Source organism: Bison bison, unplaced genomic scaffold (assembly GCF_000754665.1).
Source record: "Bison bison bison isolate TAMUID 2011002044 unplaced genomic scaffold, Bison_UMD1.0 scf7180017864072, whole genome shotgun sequence".
NCBI classification, from domain to species: domain Eukaryota; kingdom Metazoa; phylum Chordata; class Mammalia; order Artiodactyla; family Bovidae; genus Bison; species Bison bison.
Window position 1 is genome coordinate 3,365,428 of NW_011494644.1, and position 16,506 is coordinate 3,381,933.

The 16,506-nt window shown below is 37.5% G+C and overlaps 1 protein-coding gene across 9 annotated transcripts in view; it reads left to right on the plus strand.

Annotated features, from left to right (window-relative positions):
* LOC104986543 (putative RNA exonuclease NEF-sp) overlaps positions 1 to 16,506 on the plus strand; it is a 64,497-nt gene that overhangs the window by 8,956 nt on the left and 39,035 nt on the right. For 7 of the 9 annotated variants that reach the window (XM_010837148.1, XM_010837149.1, XM_010837146.1 and 4 more), the window contains exons 3-6: positions 2,126 to 2,238; positions 3,171 to 3,297; positions 4,414 to 4,510; positions 7,811 to 7,954. In XM_010837148.1, coding sequence (XP_010835450.1) covers positions 2,126 to 2,238; positions 3,171 to 3,297; positions 4,414 to 4,510; positions 7,811 to 7,954 — 481 coding nt within the window. Of the gene's footprint in view, positions 1 to 2,125; positions 2,239 to 3,170; positions 3,298 to 4,413; positions 4,511 to 7,810; positions 7,955 to 16,506 lie in introns of those variants that run through there. The other 2 variants (XM_010837152.1, XM_010837153.1) reach the window with 2 other exon arrangements.

Genomic DNA, 16,506 nt, shown 5'->3' on the forward strand with positions numbered 1-16,506 from the left:
TAGGTGAGTGATCACACCATCGTGATTATCAGGGTTGTGAAGATCTTTTTTGTACAGTTCTTCTGTGTATTCTTGCCACCTCTTCTTAATATCTTCTGCTTCTGTTAGGTCCATACCATTTCTGTCCTTTATCGAGCCCATCTTTGCCTGAAATGTTCCCTTGGTATCTCTAATTTTCTTGAAGAGATCTCTAGTCTTCCCTATTCTGTTGTTTTCCTCTATTTCTTTGCATTGATCGCTGAGCAAGGCTTTCTTATCTCTCCTTACTATTCTTTGGAACTCTGCATTCAGATGTTTATATCTTTCCTTTTCTCCTTTGCTTTTTACTTTTCTTCTTTTCACAGCTATTTGTAAGACCTCCCTAGAGAGCCATTTTGCTTTTTTGCATTTCTTTTCCATGGGGGTGGTCTTTATCCCTATCTCCTGTACAATGTACATGATTATTTGACCAGGAATTTATTCTGAGAGAATAGACGTGCAAGGATGTCTATACAAGGGTCCTCATCATAATATTTTTTATAATTTAAACAAGTGTCATCAATTGGGAATTTTTTTTAGATAAGCTGTAAGTTTTTAGGTAAGTTGAGAGAGTGGACTATTATTAAAATTGACGTTTGTTATATTTAACAGCTATGGAAATATACTTACAGATTTCCCCCCCACCCCCCATACCAAGCGGCTTGCAGGGTCTCTTTTCCCTTACCAGGGATTGAACCGTGAGCTACAGCAATTACAGTTTGCCAAATCCTAACCAATAGACTTCCAGGGAACTCCTTCCCTGGGTTTTTGTTTTTGTTTTTTGTTTTTTTTTGTGGTGGAGGGAGTTGGTTACAAAACAATGTAAAGTGTAATCCCTTGGGGACAGTATAAGATAGAGACGAAAAGAGTTTAAGCTTTGGAGCCTGCATTCTGATTTTGGTTCTGTACTTATCTGTCATTCCTCCATTTCTTTATTTGTAAAATGGGGATAATAGTAGTGCCCACTTACAAAGAATTAAATGATTTAATAGATGGGGGTAAGAAGTGGGTAAGTGCTCAGCATTAGCTTTAAATAGTCACATGGGAAAATAGCAATAATAATAACTGGTGTTTACTTATCTTAGGGTATGTTGGGCACTGGCTTCAGTACATTACTCTTGCCTCAGTACATTACCTTGTTGGTTTTCCCAGTAATTTCATAAGGTAGAATTATAATTATTCTGTAAATGAAAAAACCTTAGTCTTAGATCAAAGTACTTGTCCCTAACCTCTTAACATCTTACAGCACTTAGAATGGTAGAGCTTGGTATTTGACCTAGGTAGAGGAACTCTGGGGCTTGAACTCCTAACCACTGTTACTCTGAGGCCTCTCAGACCAAAAGGAAAATGATATGAGTTGTACTTGAATTGTACAAGTACAGGTGACTTATTTTCACCTATCTATTGTCAGTTTTACTCTTCTCTATTATTTGACTCTTTTTTAATAAGCGTGAATTACTTTAATAACTTTATGTAAGTACAAAGCTGTTTTAAGGAGAGGCTTAAAGTCTGATTCCTTTGCTTAGGCCACATTGGTCTTCTATGATCTGACTCCAACTTCACCTTCCTCTCATATCTCCATTGCTCTACGAAACATGCAGTCTTGTCTCCAGCCAAACCAAACTACGTATTTAGGCACAATGTTTCCTCCTACCCGGCTGACTCATACTTTCAAGGTCCAGTTCCATTATTTTCATCTCAGTTATGCTATCTCTAAAATTCTCCAAGCCCCCAAGACAGTTTTAGCCTCTTTGCTCCTTTATCTTTAGAACAGCACCTACATCTTAAATAGGAATTACCTGTTTCTGCATTTTTTCACCCTGGTAGAATGGGCTTCTTAAGAGCATATTTTATTCATCCTGCTATTACTAGCACGTAACAAGCTAGGGATATCTATAATTAAGGTTCTGTATCAGTGTTTATTAAATATCTTATTAATACTCTCATATCACAGGTTGTTTTAGACCTTCATTTCTAATTAATTAGAACCCTCCTTATGGTTATATTATGGTAAAATAATAAGAAACTAGAATATTTTAAAATTTGCCTTGTTTTTGTTGCTGTTGTTTATAACAATAATCTGTTATGCCCTGATTTACTTTTGCAGAAAGCTCGATTATCTACCGTTTTATTTGCTGAAAACTGTGAAGTAACCCATGGCCAGCTATCTGAATTGCTGAAGTATGCAGTTCTGGGCAAATCCAGCTTTCCTAAACCGAGGTATGAGATGAACTTTAGATGGATATAGACCTGAGGTTTCAAATTTGTATCTAGGGAACCATATCTGCCTGACATTTTTATTTGCCACCCAGAATGTCCTAATTTTTTAAACAAAATTACCAACAATTTAAATTGGAAATTCCTTTATAAAAATCCATATTTCTTGAAAAAATTCTGGCAACTGTCCCTATGAATAGTGGCCTCTCATTTTAGATGTATACTTCAATGTCCCACCTGGCCTGCCTCCCTTATTTATATTATCTGTCTGGCTGCTATAGGTATTTTAGTTTATAACCTCTGATGGAGACCTGATTGAAATAACATCGTATATTAAAAATCCCAATCTTTTTTCTTCTCTACAAATCAAGGGCAAAGAGAATATGACTGTTTTGGTATCCTTAGTGCCATTATTAAATGTCTAATGAAAATTGTGTTTGTGTATGTACCAATAGAGAGATTTTCAGATGTATACTTCTGTCTGGGGGTGGGGTAGCTAAATACCTCAAAAACCCTCTTTGCATTAACAGATACTGCCATTGCTCTGTCACTTTATCTAAAACTGGCTTTCTTGAAGCCAGTCATGTGCTTACTTGCTTAGAAAGGATTGTAGAGCAGATTGGGATGTTGAAGGTAGCCTTTGTAAATTGAGCTTAATTAGTTCCAGTTTAAAACACATCTTAATAGGATTTTGGATTTGAATTCATTGTGTTTCACTTGGTATTCTACTTGATTTGAATGAAATAAATAATTACCTCAAGAGATCTTTGTTTAAATTCTGTGCTATAATAGCTGTTCTTCATTTCCAGGCAGTCAGTGAGCAGTGATAAACTCTGAAAGCTGTTGCTCAGTGCTTTTTTCACACTGCCCTTCTGAATGCCTGTAACTGACTTAAAAGTTTCAGTCTTAGCTGTATTGGTTTGATTTTTCAACAGCTGGTGCCAGCTTTTTCACCAAAACCACCTGAAAAATGTGGTGGTTTTTATACTGCAGGGATTGAGTCAGCTACACTTTTACAAGTTCTATTTGGAATTTGGATTTCTCCGAAAGGCATTCAAACATGTAAGTCAAGAAAACTTTTTATTTGGACTTGAGTCAGGTTCTCACACTTCGCAACTAGTGCATATATTTCAAACTGTGCTGGTTGGCAGCCTGATTGAACAAGAAGTAGAAGTTGTAGAAAGCTAAAAAGGTTATGATTGATACCTTGTGTTGGGATTAGATTTGTCTCTGATGTTTTTCTTTTGGTAATCTAGGCAAAAATCTCAGATTGCAATCTGTAGTTCCTGGGCTGTAATCTATAGTTCCCAGATTGTAGTTGACATTGTCACATTTTATTTGGGCATCGGTGTTTTTGAAAATTGTAAAATTTATATAAAATCCATATTTCTTGGCCTCTCGACAGTATCACAAGATTGAGTTCCCTTAAAAAAGTATCTGGAGCTGAATAGCAGCTGTCTTCTTTAGAAAGGGCATGTACTCTTCATTTTCCCATAGCCTCCTCCATTCTTTATCAGACTGTTTCATCCATTTACCCTTGAGAGCATTTGAATTTGTTAGCCCTAACCTAATTCTCCTTGGGTCTTCATTTTCCTTTCTGCTTTAGTTTGTTGAGTACTACTACCTATGTGCTCAGCCCTTTATTATTCATACTTAGCATGCATCATCTTCAATTCTCACAATAGTCTTATAAGAGATACTTTTTAAAATCCCATTTTATTCATAAGGAAACTGAGTAATGCATCCAAATTACAGCTAGTAAGTGGTTGAGCTGGAATTTAAGCCCAGGTGAGCCTGAGGCTTGAACTCTCAATCATCGCTTTTCTGTGTCGTTTTTACCTGGCATGTTATCCACTAAAGTAATGTATATGAAAGTGCTTTGAAAAATAAAGGGTACTTTGCTTTTCTGAGTTACATGTTTTTTAATGTTTGTTTCTTTAGTATAATGTATAGTCAGGGAAGCAAAGAAAATTGCTAGGGTTGGATAAATGGTATTTCACTTATTCAGTCATTTTTACACATTAAGGAAACAGTTCTCATTTTACAGTGCAAACAGTTAAGGTCCAGATTTTTCATAGCACTGAGCTGAGTCTACATAGCATAGCTCTGAGTCTAGACCTTTGACAGTATTTTAACTGCTTTCAAACATTTTTGTAAAAGTCTGTTATGTATTTTCAGAAATTCCGCATGCCTCCCCCTTCATCTGATTTCCTAGCTGATATCATTGGGCTGCAAAAGAAACAAATAATTGGGAATCTGCCCAAAGCAATGGAAGGTATGATTATGACTGTGGTTTGATATCTGCTCATATGGATATGCTTTGTTGTTCCTTAGTCACTAAGTCATGTCCGACTCTTTGCCACTCCATAGACTGTAGCCTACCAGCCTCCTCTGTCCATGGATTTCTCAGGCAGGAATACTGGAGTGGGTTGCCATTTCCTTCTCTAGGGGGATCTTCCCGACGCAGGGATTGAACCCACTGGTTCCTGCCACATCTGCACTGCAGGCAGATTCATTGCTGCTGAGCCACCAGGGAAGCCCTTGGATATGCTTACAAGTAGGTTTATCAGTCAAGTTTATTTTTGCAAACAACAAAACTCAACTCCAATTAAATTAAGCAGAAAAGCAATTTTGTGTGTGTGTGTGTGTTTAAGGAAAAAGAAAAGTATATTCCCTGCTTATCACTGACAGTAGATTCTTATCAATTACTGTGAATCATTTTTAAACTCACTGGGTCTTTGTACACACAAGTGTACAAATGGGAAGGAAGATCTTACCTCTTACTAATGAGGGGATGCTCACTAATACTACTCACAGTGGGGAATAGGCAAGTTTAGATGCTGGCCAGCTAAAGTATAAACATCCACAATAGCAGTGTTTTTTAGACTGGGTTGTGTCCCATTAGCAAGTTATAGCTGACCTTGTCTTTGGAGGGGCAAGGAGGTGAGTGATGGAATAGACCTTAACAGTTCATTGCAGATAGTAAGGTAAGTATTGTTCAAAATGCATTTTGTATGTGTATTCAGAAATAATTTAAATTATTGAATAGTTGCACTGAGGGAACATGAAAAAGTGGTGAGGAAAAACCAATGATTCCTTTCCATATTCTCCATGACTGTGTTTCCTATTATCTTCTATCTCAATAGCATCTAACTTCTTATCTTTGCATTGTTCCCCTTTCCTTCTTTCTAATAGATGTCCATATCAGACCTGCAACTTCGTTTAACTTGACATCTACTGTGTTTTGACATATTTGAGTGAATCACAGAGTAGTCATTATGAGATTCAAAACTCATGTAAAAGCATTGAGCTGTAAAAGAAAGGATGTAATCTGAAAAAAGAAATTGATATGATTGAAGAATATGGATTGTTGAGGGTGACTAGGGGTGGAGATGGAATAAGAGGAGATGTAGTAGTGAGAGATGAGGCTTGCTGCTACTGCTAAGTCACTTCAGTCGTGTCCGACTCTGTGTGACCCCAGAGACGGCAGCCCACCAGGCTCCCCTGTCCCTGGGACTCTCCAGGCAAGAACACTGGAGTGGGTTGCCTAGAGGTAGGTTTAAAGTTTGTTTTGCAGGCTGTAAATGCCATGCTAATAATTTTGGGTTTATTCTGTAAGCATTGAGGAACTAGAGGGTTATAGCTAATTCTCTGTCCTAAGGATTTTGCTTCAGTTTCCCAACCTAAATATCAAAGTCCTTAAGTTATAGTCCATTAGATCATAGCACTTTGATCTTTCTTCACTTTAGTCTTTCTTTGAAATATTCATCTATTCTTCTCCAGTTTACCCACCTCTTCTGTGGATAACTCCTGCGTCTTTAGCTTTGATGTCCCAAATTCCAGGCCTACATTTTCTCAGCTGCCTGATGGATGTTGCTACCTGGATACTCCATTGTACCTTCAGTGGTAGCATAATTAAAAGCATTTTTTTTGTCCTTAAATAATAGACTTCCACCTTCAAATCCTCTTTTCTGTTAGTGTTGTTTTTCTCTAAGACACCAGTCTTGAATTTTAGAATTTCTTTTCTTTTGGCTCCCCATACCCAATCTGCATGACTCATTCCCTTTGCTATTAAGAATCTCTATTCAAATGTTACTTTATAAGAGATACGTTCCCTGATTGTAAAATATATGACATTAACCCTTTTTCTGCCCTAGTGCTGCCTTTCCTCCTTTACCTTATCCTCACCTGATATATTATGTATTTGTTTATTGTGCATCTTCTCAACTAGAATTTAGGAGAATTTGTTGATTTTGTTCATTGGGGAATCTACTGAGTAGAGCAATGCCAGGTATATAATAAGTACTCAGTAAATATTTTGTTGACTGAACTGAATTATTCTGTCACTATACTTTATCAGTTTTTCTTCTGTAATGTTTCTTTTATCCTTTTTCTTCCATCCCTCCACCATCTTAATCCAGACTGTTTTTTTGCCAGAATTACTGCAAAGTCATTTTTCTCTCTACTACATTTTCTACATATCTTTGAGATTGATCTTTCTTAAAGTAGTGTTTGGTTATGCCACTTCCCTTCGCAGGAGCTTTCTGTTGCTCCAGAAGTCCAGACTCTTGAGCCTGAAATTCATAGTGGACTACAGTTCACTTTTTCCCTCTTCTTTCAACTTGTTTCTTATACTGCTCTTCTACAAAGATCTTTTGTCCTCCCTGACTTGTCTAGTCATTACCTTACCAAGTTTGGTTTGTACATTTCTCTTACTTGGAATGCCCTCTTTTCTTATTTCTGATATTTTGACTCTTTAGGTTGCCAGGACCAGATACTCATTTAGGCCACCTTAAGTGAGAGGGTATTATTTGAAGGATGCCTGTGGACTAGAAAGACATCAAGAATCTAAGTGCCTCTGGTGAAGACCTTTTCTTTATCCTTTTCATGGCATCTTAGCTTCTTTGTTTTCTGTTCTAACTGGTCTGTTCTCTGTATTTCTAGTTCAGTTTTGGAAGCAAGAAAGCTGATCAGCTTAGCTAATACCCTTATCCCTTTTGAGCATGGCAAGGAATATGAAGTTACTAGTCAGTTTATAGTTGGTTCCCTCTTTAGCCAGGTCCCCACTCTTAAACCAGTCAGTAACTGCTGCTTCTTAAAGAACAGGCTTGTGTTTGAGCAAGTGGTTAGGGGTGCAGTAGATTTATTAGGAGTGGCAGACACTGTAACAGACTAGTTTCAGTTCAGTTTAGTTGCTCAGTCATGTCTGACTCTTTGCATCCCCATGTACTGCAGTATGCCAGGCTTCCCTGTCCATCATTAACAGGCTAGTTTAATACAGCAGATATCTGAATTCTGCTCTTTAAGCCTAGACTCAGCTGGTCTTTTCCTCTCTTGAACCATTTCTGACTATCTCAGCCAGTGTATTCTCTCTTTCCCTTTTATAGCTTTTATTGTTACAACCCATTTGAGAGTTATTTTTGCTTTGTGTTCCTATAAATATATTAGAATGCAAGCTCCTTTAAAGTTGGGACTGGGTCTTATAAACCGTTTGATCTATACATCATTAAAAGACATGTCCTCTGAGGTCTTATAAACATACTTTATAACATATATGTGATTATCTTTGTTTTAGGGTCTTTACCTTTTGCCAGCTCAAAAGTTAGCATCAACTTGCAGAAAGACCCCATCATTCAAAAGTATGGCTCTAAGAAAGTGGGCTTGACTAGATGCCTTCTCACAAAGGAGGAAATGAAAACATATCACTTTCCATTACAAGGTTGGTATAGATTTTATCCTGTGTTGGCAACAATGGAAGAATGTCTGTTAGTTTATTTAAAAATATTACTGTTGAAAGTTTGTTTTTATGGACTGCTTTCCAAGTGACTTATTCCATCCTCTATTAAAGAGGAAATACTTTAAGTGCAATGTTTCCTAAACTGTAGGATGTATACTGTGACTGATTTTAGGTAGTACATGAACATGACCTTAAATAACATTGAAATATTTTGTGGGAATAAAAAAAATTCCTTTTTTATTTTTCTTTCATTCCTTCTTAGTGTATGAAATCAATATGTCTTTAACATTTTAATACTTCTGTAGTACTTCTAATATTCCTCCCACCCACCCCCACCTCCATTTTCTTTAATAAATAGGTCTAGGCTCAGAGCCTTGGTCAGTTATGTAGTAAGACTTTAATAAAAATTCTTTTATTTATTACCTCTTAATCACAGCAGTAATGTTATAATTTCTTAAAAAAAAAATAAAGCCCTATTGAGATATAATTAACCTACCATACAGTTCACCCATTTAAAGTATACAATTTCAATAGTTTTTAGTATGTTTTAGTATGTTTGCAGATTTTGTCAACTATTGCCACAGTCAGTTTAGAACACTTTCATTACCCCAAAAGAAACCTTGTACTATCATTTCCTGCAATGTCCTTTAGCCCAAGGCAACTACTAATTACTCTCTGTTAATAGATTTACCTATTGTGAATGGAATTTACCTATTTATAAATGGAATCACACAATATGTGGTCTTTTGTAACCGGCTTTTTTAGCTCAGCATAAAATTTTCATGGTTTATCCATGTTGTAGCATATATTATTATGTCATTTATTTTCGTTCTAATGATATTCCATGTATGTTTATACATTTTATTTATCCAGTCATCAGTTGATGACATTTGAATTATTTATACTTTGGGGCTGTTGTGAATAATGCTACATCCAGATGAAAGTTTTTGCATGGGTATATGTTTTCACTTTTCTTAAGTATGTAGAAGGGGTATATACCTACCAAGTCCTATGGTAACTATGTTTATCCTTTTAAGGAAGTACCAGACTTTTTTTTTTTTTTCCTTTTTAAAAAATTTAAAATAATTTACTTATTTATTTATTTTAATTGGAGGCTAATTACTTTACAATATTGTGGTGGTTTTTGCCAAACATCAACATGAATCAGCCATGGGTGAATATGTGTCCTCCCATCCTGAACCCCCCTCACACATCCCTCCCTACCCCGTCACTCTGGGTTGACTTGGCTTCGAGTGCCCTGTTTCATGCATCAAACTTGCACCAGTCATCTGTTTTACATATCGTAATATACATGTTTCAATGTTATTCTCTCAAATTATCCCACCCTCGCCTTCTCCCACATAGTCCAAATGTCTGTTCTTTACATCTGTGTCTCTTTTGGTGTCTTGCAGATAGGGTCGTCATTACCGTCTTTATAAATCCCATATATATTCCATATAAATTACATATATACAGTGTTAATATACTGTATTGGTGTTTCTGTTTCTGACTTACTTCACTCTATATAATAGGCTCCAGTTTCATCCACCTCTTTAGAACTGACTCAAATGCATTAATTTTTTATAGCTGAGTAATATTCCATTGTGTATATGTACCACAGCTTCCTTATCCATTCTCTGCCGATGGACATCTAGGTTGCTTCCATGTCCTAGTTATTGTAAACAGTGCTGCAGTGAACATTGGGGTACATGTGTTTCTTTCACTTCTGGTTTCTTCGGTGTGTATGCCCAGCAGTGGAATTGCTGGGTCTGAGCCTGGTGGGCTGCTGTCTATGGGGTCGCACAGAGTTGGACACGACTGAAGTGACTTAGCAGCAGCAGCAGTAGCATGGCAGTTCTGTTTCCAGTTTTTTAAAGGAATCTCAAAACTGTTCTCCATAGTGGCTGTACTAGTTTGTATTCCCACCAACAGTGTAAAAAGGTTCCCTTTTCTCCACACCTTCTCTAGCATTTATTGTTTGTAGGCTTTTTGATGGCAGCCATTCTGATCTGCATAAGATGATACCTCATTGTGGTTTTGATTTGCATTTCTCTAGTAATGAGTGATGTTGAACACTCATTCATATTTTCAGTTTTGTTAGCCATCTGTATGTCTTCTTTGGAGAAATGTCCGTTTAGTTCTTTGGCCCACTTTTGGATTGAGTCTTTTGTTTTTCTGGTATTGAGCTGCATGAACTGCTTATACATTTTAAAGATTAATTCTTTGTAAGTTGTTTCATTTGCTGTTATTTTCTCCCATTCTGAAGGCTGCCTTTTCACCTTGCCTATAGTTTCCTTCATTGTGCAAAAGCATTTAAGTTTAATTAGGTCCCATTTGTTGTTTTTTGTTTTTATTTCCATTACTCTGTGAGGTGGGTCATAGAGAATCTTGCTGTGATTTATGTCAGAGTGTTCTGCCTATGTTTTCCTCCAAGAGCTTTATAGTTTCTGGTCTTACATGAAGATCTTTAATCCATTTTGAATTTATTTTTGTGTATGGTGTTAGAAAGTGTTCTAGTTTCATTCATTTACATGTAGTTGACCAGTTTTCCCAGCACCACTTGTTAAAGAGATTGTGTTTTCTCCATTGTGTATTTTGCCTCCTTTGTCAAAGATAAGGTGTCCATAGGTGTGTGGATTTATCTCTGGGCTTTCTGTTTTGTTCCATTGGTCTATCTTTCTGTCTTTGTGCCAGTACCATACTGTCTTGATGACTGTAGCTTTGTAGTATAGTCTGAAGTCAGGCAAGTTGATTCCTCCTGTTCCATTCTTCTTTCTCAAGGTTGCTTTGGCTATTTGAGGTTTTTTTGTATTTCCATACAAATTGTGAGATTATTTGTTTTGCTTCTGTGAAAAATACCGTTGGTAGCTTGATAGGGATTGCATTTAATCCATAGATTAATTTGGGTAGCAAACTCATTTTCACTATATTGATTCTTCAATCCACAAACATGGTATTTCTCCATCTATTTGTGTCATCTTTGATTTCTTTCATCATTGTTTTATAGTTTTTTGTATATAGGTCTTTTGTTTCTTTAGGTAAATTTATTCCTAAGTATTTTATTCTTTTCATTGCAGTGGTGAATGGGATTGTTTCCTTAATTTCTCTTTTTGTTTCTTCATTGTTAGTGTATAGGAATGCAAGAGATTTCTGTGTGTTAATGTTATATCCTGCAACTTTACTATATCATTGATTAGCTCTAGTAATTTTCTGGTGGTGTCTTCAGGGTTTTCTATGTAGAGGTTTATGTCATCTGCAAACAGTGAGTTTTACTTCTTTTCCATTCTGGATTCCTTTTATTTCTTTTTCTTCTGTGGCTGCTGCTGCTGCTGCTGCTAAGTCACTTTAGTTGTGTCCGACTCTGTGCGACCCCATGGACGGCAGCCCACCAGGCTCCCCTGTCCCTGGGATTCTCCAGGCAAGAACACTGGAGTGGGTTGCCATTTCCTTCTCCATTGCATGAAAGTGAAAAGTGAAAGTGAAGTCGCTCAGTCATGTCCAATTCCCAGCAACGCCATGGACTACAGCCTATCAGGCTCCTCCGTCTATGGAATTGTCCAGGCAAGAGTACTGGAGTGGGGTGCCATTGCCTTCTCCATTGCTGTGGCTAGGGCTTCTGAAACTATGTTAAATAGTAGTGGTGAAAGTGGTGAACAAGACTTGTCTTGCTCCTGATTTTAGAGGAAATGCTTTCAATTTTTTGCCATTGAGGATAACGTTTACTATGGGTTTGTCATATATGGCTTTTATTATGTTGAGGTATGTTCCTTCTATGCCTGCTTTCTGGAGAGTTTTTTATCATAAATGAATGTTGAATTTTGTCAACGGCTTTCTCTACATCTATTGAGATAATCATATAGTTTTTATTTTTCATTTTGTTAATATGGTATATCACATTGATTGATTTGTAAATATTGAAGAATCCTTGCATCTCTGGGATAAAGCCCACTTGGTCATGATGCGTGATCTTTTTAATATATTGTTGGATTCTGTTTGCTAGAATTTTGTTGAGGATTTTTGCATCTATGTTCATCAGTGATATTGGACTGTAGATTTCTTTTTCTGTGGCATCTTTGTCTGTTTTTGGTATTAGGATGATGGTGGCCTCATAGAATGAGTTTGGGAATTTACCTTCCTCTGCAATTGTCTAGAAGAGTTTGAGTAGGATAGGTTTTAGCACTTCTGTAATTTTTTGGTGGAATTCACCTGTTGAAGCCATCTGGTCCTGGGCTTTTGTTTGTTGGAAGATTTTTTATTACAGTTTTGATTTCCATGCTTGTGATGGGTCTATTAAGATTTCTTTTTCTTCTTGGTTCAGTTTTGGAAGGTTATACTTTTCTAAGAATTTGTCCATCTCTTCCAAGTTGTCCATTTTATTGGTATATAATTGCTCATGGTAGTCTCTTATGATTGTTTGTATTTCTCTGTTGTCTGTTGTGATTCTTCGTTTTCATTTCTAATTTTATTGATTTGATTCTTCTTTTTTTCTTGATGAGTCTGGCTAACAGTTTGTCTATTTACCTTCTCAAAGAACCCACTTTTAGTTTGTTGATCTTTGGTATAGTCTCCTTTGTTTCTTTTTCATTTATTTCTGCTCTGATTTTTATGATTTCTTTCCTTTTCCTAACTTTGGAGTTCTTCTTTTCTTCTTTTCCTAGTTGCTTTAGGTATAAAGTTAGGTTGTTTATTTGATGTTTCTCTTCTTTTTTGAGGTAGGCTTGTATTGCTGTGAACCTTCCTCTTAGCACTGCTTTTACTGAATCCCATAGGTTTTGGGTTGTTGTGTTTTCATTTTCATTTGTTTCTATGCATATTTTGATTTCCTTTTTGATTTCTTCCATGATCTGTTGGTATGCCAAAGTGTGTTGTTTAGCCTCCATATGTTTATATTTTTAAATAGTTTTTTCTTGTAGTTGACATCTCATCCTACTGCATTGTGATCATAAAAGATGCCTGAAATGATTTCAATTTTTTAAAATTTACCAAGGCTAGATTTGTGGCCCAGGATGTGATCTATCCTGGAGAATGTTCCGTGTGCACTTGAGAAAAAGGTGAAATTCATTATTTTTGGGTGAAATGCCTTATAGATATCAATTAGGTCTAACTGGTCTATTGTATCGTTTAAAGCTCGTGTTTCCTTGCTAATTTTCTGTTTGGCTGATCTGTCCATAGGTGTGAGTGGGGTAGTAAAGTCCCCCACTATTATTGTGTCACTGTTAATTTCCCATTTCATACTCATTAGCATTTGCCTAACATATTGAGGTGCTCCTATGTTGGTTGCATATATATTTATGATTGTTATATCTTCTTCTTGGATTGATCCTTTGATCATTATGTAGTGTCCTTCTTTATCTCTTATCATGGTCTTTATTTCAAGGTCTATTTTATCTGATATGAGTATTGCTACTCCTGCTTTCTTTTGGTCTCCATTTGTATGAAATAACTTTTTCCAGCCCTTCACTTTCAGTCTGTATGTGTCCCTTGGTTTGAGGTGGGTTTCTTGTAGACAACATATATAAGGGGTCTTGTTTTTGTATCCATTTGGCCAACCTTTGTCTTTTGGTTGGAGCATTTAACCCATTTACATTTAACATAATTATTGATAAGTATGATACCATTACCGTTTACTTTGTTGTTACGGGTTCATTTTTATAAACCTTTTCTGTGTTTCCTGTCTAGAGAAGATACTTTAACATTTGTTGAAGAGCTGGTTTGGTGGTGCTGAATTCTCTCAGCTTTTGCTTGTCTGTAAAGCTTTTAATTTCTCCTTTATATCTGAATGAGATCCTTGCTGGGTAGAGTAATCTTGGTTGTAGGTTATTCTCTTTCATAACTATGTCCTGCTATTCACTTCTGGCTTGAAGAGTTTCTATTGAAAGATCATCTGTTATCCTTATGGGATTCCTCTTGTGTGTTATTTGTTGCTTTTTCCCTTGCTGCTTTTAATATTTGCTCTTTGTGTTTGATCTTTGTTAGTTTGATTAATATGTGTCTTGGGGTGTTTTGTCTTGGGTTTATCCGGTTTGGGACTCTCTGAGTTTTTTGGACTTGGGTGGCTATTTCCTTCCCCATTTTGGGAAGTTTTTGACTGTTATCGCCTCAAGTATTTTCTTATGCCCTTTCCTTTTGTCTTCTTCTTCTGGGACACCTATGATTCGAATGTTGGGGTGTTTAATATTGTCCTAGAGGTCTCTGAGGTTGTCATCATTTAATTCTTTTTTCTTTTTTCCTCTCTGCTTCATTTATTTCCACCATTCTGTCTTCTACCTCACTTATCCTCTCTTCTGCCCCAGTTATTCTACTGTTTGTTCCCTCCAGAGTGCTTTTAATCTCAGTTATTGCATTGTTCATTATTAATTGACTCTTCCTTATTTCTTCTAGGTCTTTGTTAAATATTTCTTGTATCTTCTCAATCCTTGTCTCTAGTCTACTTATCTGTAACTCCATTTTGTTTTCAAGATTTTGGATCATCCTTACCGTCATTCTGAATTCTTTTTCAGGTAGACTCCCTATCTCCTCCTCTTTGGTTTGTCATGTTCCTTCACCTGCTGAATATTTCTCCGCCTTTTTGTTCTGTTTAGATTACTGTGTTTGGGGTGCCCTTTCTGCAGGCTGGAAGTTTGTGGTTCCTCTTAATTGCGAAGTCTGCTCCCTGTGGATGGGGTTGGAACAGTGGCTTGTCAAGTTTTTTTGGTTTGGGGAACTTGCATCTGGGTTCTGGTGGGTGGAGCTGGATCTATTCTCTCTGGAGTGCAATGAAGTGTCCAGTAGTGAGTTTTGTAGTGTCTATGGGTTTGGCATGGCTTTGGGCAGCTCGTCTTTTAATGTTCAGGGTTGTGTTCCTGTTTTTCTGGAGAATTAGTGTGGTGTGTCTTGGACTAGAACTTATTGGCTCTTGGTTGGAACTTGGTTTCAGTGTAGTTGTGGAGACTTTTGGGTGAGCTCTTGTCTATTAATGTTTCCTGGAGTCAAGAGTTCTCTGATGTTCTAAAGTTTTGGAGTTAAGCTTCCTGCCTCTGGCTTTCAGTCCTTCTCTTACTGTAGCCTCAAGACTTCTCCTTCTGTACAGCACAGAAGATAAAACCCTTAGGTTAATGGTGAAACAATTCTCCATAGCCAGGGACACCAGGGAGATTCACAGAGTTATGTAGAGAAGAGAAGATGGAGGAAGGAGATAGAGTTGACCTTGAGGAGAAAAGGGAGAGTCAAAGGGGAAAGACCAAGCAAGCCAGTAATCAAATCCCTAAGTGAAAATGGATACTGAAGACTAGATTCTTAAAGGTACAGAATTGCTAACAAATATCAAGAAGCAAAGATTAAAAACCTAGGATAGAGGTTAGACTCTCATAAGTACAATATAAAAAATACAAAACAAAATCAATCACAAAAATTAAAAAAAATTATATAATATGGAATTTTTTTTAAACTAGGTTTTTTTTTAAGAAAGGTAATAGTAGGCTATAAAAATGAAAGTTAAAGGAGTAATAAAGAACTAAATTTTTTTTTAAAAATTATGAATTGATAATAGTAAAAATATATCTAGGAATTTCTGTGGAGCTGTTGTGAGCAGTGTGGGGTCAGTTCAGTTTCAAATAGTCCCTTGTTCCAGCTTGTACTTGTTCTCAAGTTCTACAGGTGCCCCTCAAATGTGCACAGTCCCAGTATTAACTGCTGAGTTTTAGTCTGATGCACCTGTCACTTCCATAGCAGTTCTCCCTTCTTTATTTTGGCTTCCTCTGTTTGCAGATCTCTTCAGTGTATAATCTCTGCCCTGACACAGTGGTCAAAGGTGGCCACTTATAAATAAGTGGCTCACTTGTTCAGTTGTGTTGTGGGGAGGGAGGGACATTGCAAACAAATACTGCCGGCATGTGTGGGGAGTGCTCATGGTGGATGGACCACACTGGGTTTGCCACAGTCCAAGGTGGCATGTATTTCCCGGGTCTATACTTCTCAGGCTCCAGGGTGCTCTGCAAGGGCGCTGTCCCAAGTGGGCCCTGCATTCCATGCAGTTCCCAGGTCTAAACTGCTCAGGTTCTTGGGTTCTCCATGGGGGGACAGACCCAGATGGGCTGTGCGTTTTGTGCCCTTCCAAGGTCCAAGCAGCTTATGCGAGACCTGGTGCTTGGCTACTACACTGTCCCAGGTGGGCTGTGTGTCTTATTCACCTCCCAGGTCCTGGCTGCTTGGTTTCCCAGGTGTGCAGTGAGAGACAGTCCCAGATATGCCATGTGTCTCCTCTGGGGAGCTGATCTCAGGCTGTGCTACTCCTGGCAGATGTCAACCGTCCAGGATCCCAGGAAGACATGGTTAGCAACTGGGAGCCTGCTCAGTTTGTTGGAAGATGTCTCTGGGGCCAAGATTGCAGCAGCCCCTTGCCTTCCAGCTCTGGCTATCACATGCCTATCTCTCTGCCTTCAGGGAGAGAGAGCCCTATACAGCAGCCAGCAGCTAGCTTGCTGTCCTTTGGTATTCGCTCAATCCTTTGTTATGTGAGCACACCAGGGGTCACCATGTGGTGTTAGAGCCTTTTG